The sequence below is a fragment of the Pseudophryne corroboree genome, chromosome 2 (assembly GCF_028390025.1).
Source record: "Pseudophryne corroboree isolate aPseCor3 chromosome 2, aPseCor3.hap2, whole genome shotgun sequence".
Classification (NCBI taxonomy): domain Eukaryota; kingdom Metazoa; phylum Chordata; class Amphibia; order Anura; family Myobatrachidae; genus Pseudophryne; species Pseudophryne corroboree.
In genome coordinates, this window is record NC_086445.1 from 375,762,998 (window position 1) to 375,777,925 (window position 14,928).

The window sequence follows — 14,928 nt, forward strand, 5'->3', positions numbered from 1 at the left end:
AGCATATATATGTTTTAATACATTTATACTGTTGGCACTGATATATGAACTATATAATAGGATTAATTAAACCAATTAATACACCTGAACCCATTTGGACTTGTTACATGGGTATAAATAAAGAATCTGCAGGAGGAAGTGATCTATCTTGAGGAAGTCTCCAGTTGCTAGGAGACGAAACGCATTGATGCCCACTTCCTTTTGTTTGCACTCTCCTGCTTTGGGACCCCCCCGGCTACCATCTACAGCTATCTGAACTGCGCATGCGCCGGCGCATGCCAGACAGCCGACGGTTGTTTTAGCCCTGCAATCGCCTCTGCCTGATTGACAGGCAGAGGCGATCGGTGGGCAGGCCAGCGGTGTTTGGACGCCGTTTAGAGGGTGCGATCCGGGCAATGCAGGTGTGCCCGAACCATTGGGGGGGCGGGCTGCGGTGGCTGCGTGACGTCACGCGCAGCCGTTGAGACCCTCACAGCGACGGGTAGCTACCTGCCAACGCGCAGGAGCTGTGCTGGCTGGGAGCTACTCTTCCAGTACAAAAGCACTGCCGCTGTGTGATGCTTTTGTACTTGTGCGGGGGAGGGGTACTTTATAACGTATGGGAGGTAAGGCACAAATTTATAGTTTGCTCCATCTAATGGGAGGGGGCGGGGAGTGGGCTAGGTGGCAGGGCAAATGAGTTCTACCACCTCTCTAGGACCACTTTAAGCCCTGCTGAACCATGTACCCGGCCTTAGTGTGCCCAGAGGACCGAGGTTGGCAATGACAGCTCTACTTTCTCAAGCTCCATTATAAATGATATGCCATGCATTGTCTGGTTAAAGTGCAATAACAGATGACATTATAATCAGTATAGATAAACCACTATTTATTTACTTTTCACACTGTCATTAGACAGAAATAAAATGAAAGCGACGAAACGAAGTGGAAATTAGATAACTATAGTGGTTAGCTTTTAATTGCAATTGCAATGCATGAGCATGGAACACTGAAAGAGTTAAAAGATGAGGTCTTCCGTACAGCAGGTGGCGATGACTGTATGCGGAGTGCACCGGGTCCCATTACTGCTGCTAGCCTGGGAGTGGTGATACTACGGAGTAGGTGGAGAGTGGGTGACAGCTGCTGCTGCCCGGTCCGTATTAATCCCATCTGACCTCACACGGGGCGTGGTGCACCTGCCACTGCTGTGCTGGAGCCTTTCTCAATGGTGTGGGGGCAGGTAAGGCGGGCTGAAGCTGAACTGAAGCTTCATATTCAGAAGGAGAGTTACCCCCGTATTGAGATAGCAATGCTGTGTCACCAGCCTGCCCTCTGCACATAGCGGCTGCCTGTACCAGCCATCTGCTCATGCTTTGTTGTAGTTAGGTTGTCTTGGAGCTGGGGCACAGGCCCGATCCTTCATCACTGTGCTGCTGCAGCTGCTGCCTTCTGCATTTGTAGCGATTTTACTGAGCTGTCTGCATCATTGTCACTAAGTATCTACATGTATTGGAAACTTCACAGAAATGTGGAAAGAGCACACTGCATACATACAGTATGTGAGGCATCTCATATGGTTAAAATAAAAAGTCGTTTTGACTTTATTTTACAGTACTAGGTGGTGGCAGATTTACATGTTTTCAATTTGTGTTTCAGAGTAAATCCATAAATATTAATAAATTATCTGTAGACTGCAAATCAGTCACAGAATCGTTACATACCAAGTTACTCTTCTGGCATTAGGTTAAGAGCAGAGACTAATTCATATGATGATGATGATAATTTATTTTCTTTGGGTACTGTAAACCTTTTTGATATTTTCATCATGTTATTAGATTGGCTGTTTACTAGTATGTTATATTCATTACATAACTGGATAACCTCATGGTGACTAGCTACTCCGTTCAAACACTGAAATTAATATTCTCAAAGTTATAACTATAGGGCCCTACACACTGGCCGATTTTTTGAAAGATATGAACGATCTCGTTCATAAATGAACGAGAACTAGTTCATATCTTTCAGTGTGGAGACTCCTGCGATGAACGATGCGCGGCCCCGCGCTCGTTCATCGCTGGTCTCCCGTCGGCTGTGCATGCAGGCCAATATGGACGTTCTCGTCCATATTTGCCTGCACTTCAATGCAGCCGCGTGACGGGGGGAGTGAAGAAACTTCACTCCCCCCATCACTGCCCCCCCGCCGCCGGGTCGCTCGTCGGCCGTATCCGCCGTCGGGCAGCTCGGCGGCGGGTCGGCCAGTGAGTAGGGCCCTTAAGGGCCCTACACACTGGCCGACATGACTGCACGATGTGAACGATCTCGTTCATTAATGAACGAGATAACGTTCATATCGTGCAGTGTGGAGGCTCCAGCGATGAACGATGCGCGGCCCCGCGCTCGTTCATCGCTGGTCCCCCGTCGGCTGTACATGCAGGCCAATATGGACGATCTCGTCCATATTTGCCTGCACTTCAATGCAGCCGGGTGACGGGGGGAGTGAATAAACTTCACTGCCCCCCCCCCCCCTCCCGCCGCCGGGTCGCCCATCGGCGATCGGCCAGTGTGTAGGGCCTATTAGGCATATACACTAGACGATTTCGGTGGACAATATGCATGATAAAGTTATTAGCGTGCATATTGTCAAGTGTGTATACATGATAACGATGCGTGCTCCCGTGGGTCGTTAGCATTTATCTCCATCAACTGAGCATGCAGTCCAATTTAAGCTATATCTTTCATGACTGCATGTTCAGGGCTGGGAGTGGTGATGTCACTGAACGATATTATTCACTATATGGTTCAGTGTGTATGCACTTTATTGTTCATTCTGCAGCTGGGGAAGTTTCAAGGGAAATCTTTATCTTTATTGTTCAAAATCGTCTAATCTTAAACCAGACATCTGATTATTTACACTTTAATATTTTATGTATATGTTTGTTGCCTGTTATGCTTTGTAATTCTAGTACACTCTGCAGGCCTGACTCCTATTTGTAACAAACAAAATATTCAGCATTTGTTATTTTCAATTATATTACAATAATGTGATGTAAAAAAATAACCTTAATTAAGCCAAGGTCATTACAATAAGACAATTCATTAAAAAGCCAAAACCAGACAAAGGGGGTAATTCCAAGTTGATCGCAGCAGGATTTTTTTTAGCAGTTGGGCAAAACCATGTGCACTGCAGGGGAGGCAGATATAACATGTGCAGAGAGAGTTAGATTTGGGTGTGGTGTGTTCAATCTGCAATCTAATTTGCAGTGTAAAAATAAAGCAGCCAGAATTTACCCTGCACAGAAATAAAATAACCCACCCAAATCTAACTCTTTCTGCACATGTTATATCTGCCTCCCCTGCAGTGCACATGGTTTTGCCCAACTGCTAAAAAAAAATCCTGCTGTGATCAACTTGGAATTACCCCGAAAGACAGTTGTAAGAAGCGCTCCTGAGGTGCGCTGCTTAAGGCACTGAATTGGAACCAGTGTGCTGGCTGATCCATCCATTGCAGATCAAGCACATGCCTGTTCTGTTTTCGGTAGAGACCTCCATAATCTGGAAATGCGCCTAATGGGCTCTACACATAGCGCGATCCGCCGCCGAGCTGCCCGACGGCAGATACAGCCGACGAGCGACACGGCGGCGGGGGGGGGGGGGGGGGGCAGTGATGGGGGGAGTGAAGTTTCTTCACTCTTTCTCCCCCCCCCCCCCCCGTCACCCACCTCCATAGCAGTGCAGGCATATATGGACAAGATCGTCCGTATTGGCCTGCATGCACAGGCGACGGGCACCAGCGATGAACAAGCGCGGATCATTCATCGCTGGAGCCTCCACACTGAAAGATATGAACGGTATCTCGTTCATTAATGAATGAGATCATTCATAGCTTTCAGTATTATCTGCCAGTGTGTAGGGCCCATTGGAGTGCAGAATGATGTCAAAATCTCTAAATGCCAGAAAATTTAAAACCTCCAACCACTTTTGACAACCACTTTCCTGTGGCAGTTGTGTGTTAAATATGTTATTCCAGTATTTGGAATACTCGCCTGCAAAATGGGCAAGTCCCAAAGACTGCCCTGACCTGTGAAACCAAAGTCCTCAGTGTTAAGCAGTGTAGTCTCCACCAATTTAGCTAATTACATTTACATCGCTCCATAAACTGAAATGTAATTTCTGCAGTGCAAGAATAGGGGTATCCGGACTCTAGGTCGACACCTGAAATAGGTCGACATGGAAAAAGGTTGACATGAGTTTTCACTTTTTTTTTTTTTTCATTTTTTGAACTTTTTCATACTTTACGATCCATGTGGACTACAATTGGGAACAGTAACCTGCCCTTCGCTCGCCATGCAAGGGGACACAGTGCACGAATTGAGGTTCCCGGTCACATTACGGAGAAAACGACACCAAAAAAACACAAAACACTCATGTCACCTTTTTCCATGTCGACTTTGTTCATGTCGACCTAAGTGGTGTCGACCTTATTGGTGTCGACCTTGAGTCCCAGACCCAGAATAGGTGCACTGGTGAATCTAGTATATGCTTCATTATACAATCCATTATTTTTGCTTAACTTTGCACCCTGACTGCAAACATGGCACGTGTATTCATGCGTGTCACGCCTTGTGGCTGGTCTAAAGATTCTTTTGCACAGCAACCACTTTGCTATCAGGTTGTTATTGAAAGATTTATGTTGGCACTTGGCACCTTTGTGTATGGGTACATTATTGGCTAATAGCATAGCTTGGTCACAGCACAGTGCACACTAAGGTGATAGCCACTATGGGGGTAATTCCGAGTTGATCGCAGCTTCAAATTTGTTAGCAGTTGGGCAAAACCATTTGCACTGAAGGTGTGGCAGATATAACATTTGCAGAGAGAGTTAGATTTGGGTGGGGTGTATTCTAGCTGAAATCTAATTTGCAGTGTAAAAATAAAGCAGCCAGTATTTACCCTGCACAGAAACAAAATAACCCACCCAAATCTAACTCTCTCTGCAAATGTTATATCAACCCCACCTGCAGTGCACATGGTTTTGCCCAACTGCTAACAAATTTGAAGCTGTGATCAACTCGGAATTACCCCCTATGTACACCTGTAGGTAGCTTATGTTTATCCTGAAAAGCACTAAACTTATGCAGGTCCTCTACTGAACACAATGGGATGTCTGTGATCTTTTCATACAGTCATAATACAAAGGACAGAATTGTTGTATATCCCGTTGTCACATGCTCATGCTCTTCATCATGTCTTTTGACTATCAATCAACAGTGTCTTAATAACAATATAATCCCAATATAAACATGTAATTAGTGTTCATTCTTGCACCCTGCACCTTTCAAATCCTGTGCAGTTCCTCTTTCCTGCCTGGGGTGTCGCTCTCTGCTCTGGTGCTTCTTAGCACATACAGGTCTGTATCACAGCACTGAGTAACATATCAGAGTATGCTGAGAAGCATCACAGAAAAGAGCGACACCCCAGGCAGGAAAGAGGAACTGCACGGATTTTGAAAGGTGCAGGGTGCTAGAATGAATACTATGTAATGACTTTCTTTAAAGGACCAATGATTTAAGTTCATACAATAATACAGTAGTCATTTTATTTTTATCCTAACTGAAAGCACTATTTGCTTAAATGTCTTCCCATGTAGGTTATTAAACAGTTATTGGTTAGTATTGCTTTGTTGCTATTTATCAGAGGTATGTAAAATAAAGTTTTTTATTTTAACAACCTAGTATCTTGATATCTAAACTGCATGCCAGCTTGCACCGAATTTAATGTTCTATATTTTCTTTCCAGATACTTTGTTCATTATGAAGCTTTCCTGATTAAATAATTAGTCTCTGTTACTGAAGGAAAAGTTGTTGGCCCCAAGGTTTTGGTATTTCCTATCTTACCTCTTCATTCAATGCCTAACGTAGAGGCTGACAGAGAATCTAATGGTTCTGGCAGCGACGACCACAAGTCCAGAGGGAGATCTCCGAGGGACAATGTACAAGAAAATGTGAAATCCTTCAATGTTGGAGATTCTTCTTCTGGACATCTAGAGTCTGGTGGTGACCGTCATTATCCCTGGGGATGCCTGGTCACTCACACAAGGGAAAAGTTCTATACGATCTGTTCAGACTACGCTTTCTTGAACCAAGCAACATCTCTGTACAAAGCTCCTGGCACTGTGAGCAGCCTAAGTTCACAAGAGAAACCCTCCTTAAACAATGCATTAAATTACATTGATCTCCAGTCTAGCAGTGGCTCTGATATCATTTATAATGAAGATGCAAGCTTGGATTCTTTGTCGAATGATCTTCAGACACTTCCTCTTGCCTGGGAAATTGATACGTCTGACTTTAACACAATGACTACAAAGATGAAAACCAAATCAGGTGAATTTTTTTTTTCCACACCTATTGTCAGATACAGAAACGCTAGCTCTAAACAAAAATATAGTTACATTCTTAAGGTGCATACACACGGTGAGATTTATCCTTGCGATTTTGACTATATAGTCAAAATCGCAAGGTGTTAGTGAAAATTGACTATCTAGTACTATAGTCAAAATTTGCACTTAGTCAAAATAGCACATAGCCAGTATCTCAAGCACGCATAGTCAAAATCAAAAGATAGCCAAAATCTCACCATGTGTATGCACCATTAGAAATGAAGCATTAATGGGAATATAAAGCCATGTATGTATTTCTTTTAGTCAGTAGGCAGAAAGCATAGTGATATGTATCCTTGTTACACATCATTTAACTACACAGTTTGACTGACGGATCCGGTATGAAATACCGTCAGTCAGGATCCCGGCGGTCAGGAGATGGATGACGGAATCACGACATTCAGAATGCAGACAGCGAGTGCAGCAAGTTCCCTCGCGCAGTCGCCACGCTTCGGGTCTGGTGGCGAGCTTAGCTTGCCACATTGTTATATTCCCCCTCAAGTGGGTCGAGATTCAGACCGCTGGTATTTCCACGGCTGACAAGATTCCGGCGTCCGGATCCTGAACGGCGGATAGTGCAGTCACTCATCTCTGTCTCTTCTGTACCATCATAAGCACTGACCAGGAACATGCTGGCTTGGGAGTTTAGCAGTAGATCTTAATTAATTCGGGAGTAACACTGTGGCATTCTGTTACTGCAGAGATGAGCGGGTTCGGTTCCCAGAGAACCGAACCACCCCAAACTTCACGCTCCGAGTCCAGATCCGAGTCCTGCTTGGGACTTCCCGCCAGACTCGGAAACCAGAACGAGGGAAAACATCATCCCGCTGTCGGATTCTTGCAGGTTTTGGATTCCATATAAACAGCCGCGCGCCGCCGCCATTTTCACTCTGAACTTGGAGAGTGAGGGAGACAGACCTCTGTCTCTGTGGGTGGTGACGTCGGGTGCGATTATTAGTGTGTGCTCTGTAGGGGTGTTGCTGCAGTCACTGTGGTAAACCTGTGGTGTTTTAGGGGTGCCGTCCTGGCTGTCACTGGTGTTTCATGTTCTGTTACAGGTGCTGCAGCTGTACATGGCTTTTGCTGTCCTGGCTGTCACTGTTATACAGGGGGCAGGGGCACTGTCCTCCTGTATGCTGTAAGAATATAGGGGTGCTGCTGTAAAAATAACATTACACTGGTCCTGTATGCTGTAAAAATTCAAGGGTGCAGTTGTTTAAAATTACAAGCACACTGGTCAGGATGCTGTAAAAATATAGGGGTGCTGCTGTTAAAATAACATTGCACTGGCCCTGTATGCTGTAAAAATTCAAGGGTGCAGTTGTCAAAATAAAAGCACACTGGTCCCGTATGCTGTAAGAATACAGGGGTGCAGTGAAAGTAAAGGGGCACTGTTCTGTGTGCTGTAATAATAAAGGGGTGCTGTCCTGTGACATTGAGAACAACAATTTGGAGGAAAAAATAGTGGAAGATCAGGAACCACTTCCAGTTCCTAGTACTAGTGCTGAAGGTGCTGCTGCCACAAGTCATAACATTGATGATGCAATTACATCAACGTCATCTGCTAAGACCGATGCCCATTGTCATAGAGGGCATGTAAAATCCAAGAAGCAAAAATTAATAATCAGAAAAGAAATTATCTGACGAGAAAAGTAAAATTGGTAATATGCCATTCACGACACGAAGTGGCAAGGAAAGGCTAAGGCCTTGGCCTATGTTCATGACTGGTGATTCAGCTTCTCATGAGGATGGAAGCCCTCCTCTCTCTTGAAAAATGAAAAAATTAAGCTTGTTAAATCACAGGAAAAAACAACTCTGCATTCAGAGATATCAAAAATCCCCAAGTAGAGTCCAAGTGTGTCCGCGATTGCGATGTCTAGGCCTCACCTTCCCAAGAATGTATGGAAAGAGGAGGCTCCTACCACCATTTGCATGCCCCCTGCAAGTGCTGGGTAGAGCACAGCCAGTCTAGTTGCTAATATTGAGATTGAGGATGTCACTGTAGACGTACACCAGGATGAGGAAGATATTGGTGTAGCTGGCGCTGTGGAGAAAGTTGACGATGAGGATTCTGATGGTGATGTGGTTTGGTTGAATAAGGCACCAGTGGAGACAGTTGTTGTCCGTGGGATAAGTAAGCCCATTGTCATGCCTGGGCACAATACCAAAAAATCCACCTCTTCGGTGTGGAATTATTTCTCCACAGATCTGGACAACAGGTGTCTAGCCGTGTGTTGCCTTTGTCAATCCTAATAAGTAGGTGTAAGGACGTTAACCACCTAGGAACATCCTCCCTTATACGTCGCCTGCAGCGGATTTATCAGAAGTCATGGTCAAGTACAGAAACTTTGGGTAAGAGCGTAAGCAGTCCACTGATGCCTAAATCCCTTCTTCCTGTTGTACCCAAGCTCCTGCAAGCCACACCAGCAACTCCTTCAACGTCAATTTCCTCAGTCAGGAACGTAAGTAGTCCTGCCGGCCATGTCACTGTCATGACTGACGAGTCCTCTCCTAACCGGGATTCCTCCGGAGAATCCTTGAGTGGTATGCCTGCTGCTGTTGTTGCTGCTGTGAGTCGATCGTAATCCCAGAGGGTAAGTCGGAAGACCACTTGTACTACTTCAACTAAGCAACCAACAGTCCTTTGCGAGGAAGATGAAATATGACAGCAGTCACCCTGTTGCAAAGCGGATTACTTAGGCCATAACAACTATGCTGGTGTTAGACGTGCGTCCGGTATACACCATTAGTGCAGTGGGATTTAGACAGTTGATGGACGTACTGTGTCCCTGGTACCAAATCCCGTCTAGATTCCAATTCACTATGAAAGAGATCCCCGGACTGTACAGGGACATTAAGAAAGGTGTCCTGAAAAATGCGGTTGTACCCTGTGTCCACTTAACCACGGACATGTGGACAAGTGGAGCAGGGCAAAGTAAGGACTATATGACTGTGACAGCCCACTGGGTAGATGTATCGTCTCCAGCAGCAACAACAACAGCAGCGGCACCAGTAGCAGCATCTCACAAACGCCAACTCGTTCCTAGGCAGGCTACACTGTGTATCACCGGTTTCTGTAAGAGGCACACCCACTTATGGAAACTGAAGGACATCATCGCACAATGGCTTACCCCACTTAGACTCTCCTGGGGAGTTGTGATATCGGACAATGCCACCAATATTGTGCGTGCATAACATCTGGCCAAATTCCAGCACGTTCCATGTTTTGCACATACAATTAATTTAGTGGTGCAGAATTTTATGAAAAATGACAAGGGCGTGCAGAAGATGCTGTCGGTGGCCCGAAAAATTGCAGGCCACTTTCAACATTCAGCCACTGCATGCCGAAGACTGGAGCGCCTGCAAACACTCCTGAACCTGCCCTGCCATCACCTGAAGCAAGAGGTGGTAACGAGGTAGAATTCAACACTCTATATGCTTCAGAGGATGGAGGAGCAGCAAAAGGCCATTCAAGCCTATACATCCACCTACAATATAGGCAAAGGAGGGGGAATTCACCTGACTCGAGCAGTGGAGAATGATTTCTGCCTTGTGCAAGGTTCTCCAACCCTTCAAACTTGCCACACGTGAAGTCAGTTCAGACACTTCCAGCTTGAGTCAGGTCATTCCCCTCATCAGGCTTTTGCAGAAGCAGCTGGAGAAATTGAAGGAGGAGTTAAGACGGAGCGATTCCGCAAAGTATGTGGGACTTGTGGATGGAGCCCTTCATTCGCTTTGCCAGGATTCAAGGGTGGTCAACCTGTCGATATCAGAGCACTACATTTTGGCCACCGTGCTCAATCCTAGGTTTAAAGCCTACGTTGTATCTCTCACAAGTCTGCAGAGGTTCAAAGACCTGCTAGTGAGAAAATTGTCAACTCAAGTGGAACGTGACCCGTCAACATCTCCTCCATTTTCTCCCGCAACTGGGGCTGCGAGGAAACGGATAAAATTTCCTAGCCCACTCGCTGGTGGTGATGCAGGGCAGTCAGGAGCAAGTGTTGACATCTGGTCCGGACTGAAGGAGCTAGCAACAATTACTGACATGTCCACTGTCACTACATGTGATGCTGTCACCATAGAAAGAATGGTGGAGGATTGTATGGGTGACAGCATCCAAGTAGGCATGTCAGACAGTCTGTATGTATACTGGCAGGAAAAAGAGGCAATTTGGAGGCCCGTGCACAAACTGGCTTTATTTTACCTAAGTTGCCCCCTCCAGTGTGTACTCCGAAAGAGTGTTTAGTGCAGCCGGTAACCTTGTCAGCAATCGGCATAGGAGGTTACTTCCACAAAATGCGGAGAATATGATGTTCATCAAAATGAATGATAAATTCCTCCAGGAAGACATTTACCAGCAATTGCCTCCAGAAAGTACACAGGGACCTGTGATGGTGGATTCCAGTGGGGACGACATAATACTCTGTGAGGATGGGGATGTACAGACTGAAAGGGGTGAGGAATCGGAGGATGAGGATGAGGTCGACATCTTGCCTCTGTAGAGCCAGTTTGTGCAAGGAGAGATTAATTGCTTCTTTTTTGTTGGAGGGATTAATTGTTTATTCTTTTGTGGGGGCCTAAACAAATCAATAATTTTAGCTACAGTCGTGTGGCAGACCCTGACATTGAAATGATTAGTTTGTTAAAGTGTGCATGTCCTGTCTATACAACATAAGGGTAAGTGGGAGTGCCCAAGGACAATTTCATCTTGCACCTCTTTTTTTCTTTGCATTATGTGCTCTTTCGGGTCTTGTTTTTAAAACTGCAATCCTGTCTGACACTGCAGTGCCACTCCTAGATGGGCCAGGTGTTTGTGCCGCCCACTTGTGTCGCTTAGCTTAGTCATCCAGCTACCTCGTTGCGACTCGTTGGCCTCAAAACAATATTATGAGGTGTAAGGTGTTCAGAATAGACTGGAAATTAGTGGAAATTAATGTCATTGAGGTTAATAATACCGTAGTACAGGTTGAGTATCCCATATCCAAATATTCCGAAATACGGAATATTCCGAAATACAGACTTTTTTGAGTGAGACTGAGGTAGTGAAACCTTTGTTTCCTGATGACTCAATGTACACAAACTTTGTTTGATACACAAAGTTATTAAAAATATTGTATTAAATGACCTTCAGGCTGTGTGTATAAGGTGTATATGAAACAAAAATGAATTGTGTGAATATACACACATTTTGTTTAATGCACAAAGTTATTAAAAATATTGGCTAAAATGACCTTCAGGCTGTATGTATTAGATGTATATGAAACATAAATGCATTCTGTGCTTAGACTTGTGTCCCATCACCATGATATCTCATGATGGTATGCAATTATTCCAAAATACGGAAAAATCCGATATCCAAAATACCTTTGGTCCTAAGCATTTTGGATAAGGGAGACTCAACCTGTATCAAAATTACCCCTAAATTCTATGATTTTAGCTGTTTTTATGGGGGGGGGGGGGTGTTTAAAAAATCATACAGATCCAAAACCAAAAGGGTGGTTTTGGCAAAACCAATCCAGATCATAAACACGAGCGGGGATCCAGATCCAAAACCCGAAAAGTGTCGGCTGCACATCTCTAAATAAAAGCTGTCATTATTAGGCTCTGCCAACAAGTCCTGAAAACTGTGTCCAGTATATTCAGATTAGCAAGTTGTGTGTAAGGAGACATGGCCTACGAGTAGTGTGTATAGTCTGAATGTACACACACTTATGGTGTTCATTGTATATTGCTAAGTTATCTTTTTATATGTCTAATTTTAAATAGTTTATGGCCTGACTCTGTGTCCTAGTTGATCTTTAGTGGGTGAGCAAAGTTCCAACAGGCTGTTTATTGGATGTATAACCTTTTCTATAAAATTGTTTATCATTTAAACATCGTTTAGTTGCAATGTGTCCTTTGTCTGCAGGTGTGGTTAATAAGCAGGTCCCAAAGAAGAAAGCTGAGAGGAAGATGAGGCCATTAAGAGAATGTACCCAACACTTCATTGAGGATGATATTAAACAACGCAAAGTCCTAGATCTCCGGAGATGGTAATACAGCATGCAGTCTTATACTACTTCACACATTTAAAGACTAGTTTAATGATAAATCGTATGGGAGCCAATTATGTCAAATGAAACAATGGAACGAGTCACGTCTGTACTGCGATCGCACACGCAGCGGATCTGTGAAAATATTTTATTATGACGCTTATGCAGGGATTTGTACAGAGGCGCCCACTACCGGCGTCTCTGATCCACATACAAAGACGCACCATCGATCATCTGAGCAACCACAGGTAAGCCCCCAGAGCCTTTACAACTGCCTACAAATTCACTGTTGCAAGTTTGGAAACGCCCAGAAAAGGCTTGTGACACACCTGCGTTTTTGTAGCCACTCCCAGTTGCCTCCCCCAAACCCTTGCTACCTATCACTCAGCTGAACAAACATTAGCACTGCATCCACCTCTGAATCAAGCAGTGTTCTCTTCCAGATTCAGGACCTGCTAGTGCAATTGGAAGATGAGCGCACCTGCTGGCTGATAGTTGTATTCTTCTGTTTACATTTACCAAAATTCTTGATAATGATATGATACATTTCACATACTGTAATATTCAGCCAATAGCTAGATCTTGCAGAGTGTGTGTAACTATTGTTACAGTAAAGAAACCTAGTGCTTAAGGCCCATAATTGATAACATTACACCCCCTTTTGATAATCCCCCAAGGTCTCAATGAAAATAATGCCCAAGAACTGCCATCTCAGACCTTATATTCCCATTATGCTTCAATGAAAATAATGTTTCAGAATTGTCTGAGGGGCAGAGGGGGCTGCGCCGCAGCAACCTGAGGGGCAGAGAGGTGATGCAGCATCAATGTAGAGAGAAGTGCTGCAGCAGCCGAGGCAGAGGCGCTACAGCCACAGGGGCAGAGAGAGGTTCTGCAGAAGCTGGGGCAGAGAGAGCTGCTGCAGCAGCAGTGGAGACAGAGAGTGGTGCTGCAGGACAGAAGTAACCCTGCTGAACTGCTACAAGCAGACAGTGAGACATATAAAGAGGATGGGCAGAGCTCTGCATGTGCCAGTATCTCCTGCTGTCACCTCTAGCCTGCCCTGTTCCCTACCAAATCTCCGAGTCAGTGTGTGTGCCCCTCTGCTTCTCATCCTCCTACTCTGTGGCTGCCAGTACAGTGGCACGAGGGAATGCTGACAGCAGCGTGCCCTCTAACTTTTTCAGCGCCCGGAGCTCACGCTCCACTGGAGCCACCATCGTTACAACCCTGCATGCATGAGGCAGACAAGTAGGCACACAGCATTATTTCTGCAGTGGGGTACACTATGTTCCACAGGGAATACATCGGGGTGTAGAGATGGATCCTGATCCAACAGGCTAAAGCTTTAGACTGTCCCAGAATGCATTGCGGGGCCTCCTCTATAACCCCGCCTCCAGGCACTGTGAGCTCAATTTTAGAGTTGGTGCCTGCATGAAGCAGGTCACTTAACAGGGGGGCTGCGCTAGGCAGCCCTGAAAAAGCTTTGTAGAAGACTTCAAGGGCTGCAGCACTTCATATGTCAGTGTAACATACTGTGCTGCGGCTCCTTCCTCTCCCCAGCGGCGTCGCATACTCCCGCTGGCTCTGTTCCCGGGTACTTGCGGCGGAGGCGCTCCGGTTCCTAGGCACACCACCGCAGGCGCTCTCCTGGATCGCGTGGCTGCTACTAAGGGAGGAGGTAAGAGGGTCCCCCAGGCGGGACCCACCATTAAATCGCGTTCCGGTCGTGGTTTAAGGAGACGAACCGTGACGCTGGCGTGGACATTGTGTCAGAGCAGGGACCCCACTATATCCACCAGGGCATGGGAGCACAGGTCGAATAGTAAAATATCCACTTTAATAAGGCTCCATAGTACAAAGTGGTGAGGACCTACATAGGGGAAAGGCGCTTGACCTGTAGCCCCTCCCCCAGCTCCAGGCGCCAACAACTGCTGGTGTTCCTGCCCTGGAGCTGCTTCACACTCTCCCTTACTCCCTGACCTAGATGCTGGGCGCCATATTCTCACAGTAGCTGCGATTGGTCTCCGGGACTGCAGGGCAAGGTCTCCTCTGTAAATCCACCTGATTGATCAGCGCTGTGAGTTTACAGACACTTAAGTATTCTACATGTCATTTTAAGACAGTGTTAGTTAAGAACAAGTGTACCTCTACCAGAATATATTGTACGAGTATTCTGATATATACATCCGGTGTCGGACCGCGCATTGTTTTATTTATTTATTTATTTATTTATTTATTTATATATATATATATATATATATATATATATATATATATATATATATATATATATTTTACTAGTCCAGTGCAGTTTTATTGTCTCATTAAAATAATTATCTACATTGTCACCGTGACTGTGTGTGCCTGTATCTGCTATGTGGATTTAACTTTCAATGTATCCCAGCTATAGCTATCAATGTATTCTGTACCCTAAAGGACTAGGTGCGTCAGGGTCTCATATATAGTGCTGCACAGTATTTA

General features: G+C 45.2%; 1 protein-coding gene across 2 annotated transcripts in view; it reads left to right on the top strand.

Annotated features, from left to right (window-relative positions):
- The first annotated feature begins 1,052 nt into the window (after nucleotides 1–1,052).
- The window catches only part of BIVM (basic, immunoglobulin-like variable motif containing), a 54,531-nt gene continuing 40,655 nt past the window's right edge, over nucleotides 1,053–14,928 (top strand). Inside the window, exons 1-3 of one of the 2 annotated variants that reach the window (XM_063953211.1) lie at nucleotides 1,053–1,219; nucleotides 5,776–6,359; nucleotides 12,324–12,447. In XM_063953211.1, the coding sequence (XP_063809281.1) occupies nucleotides 5,885–6,359; nucleotides 12,324–12,447 (599 nt within the window). In that variant the 5' untranslated portion in view covers nucleotides 1,053–1,219; nucleotides 5,776–5,884. Of the gene's footprint in view, nucleotides 1,220–1,472; nucleotides 1,535–5,775; nucleotides 6,360–12,323; nucleotides 12,448–14,928 lie in introns of those variants that run through there. The other variant, XM_063953212.1, reaches the window with a different exon arrangement.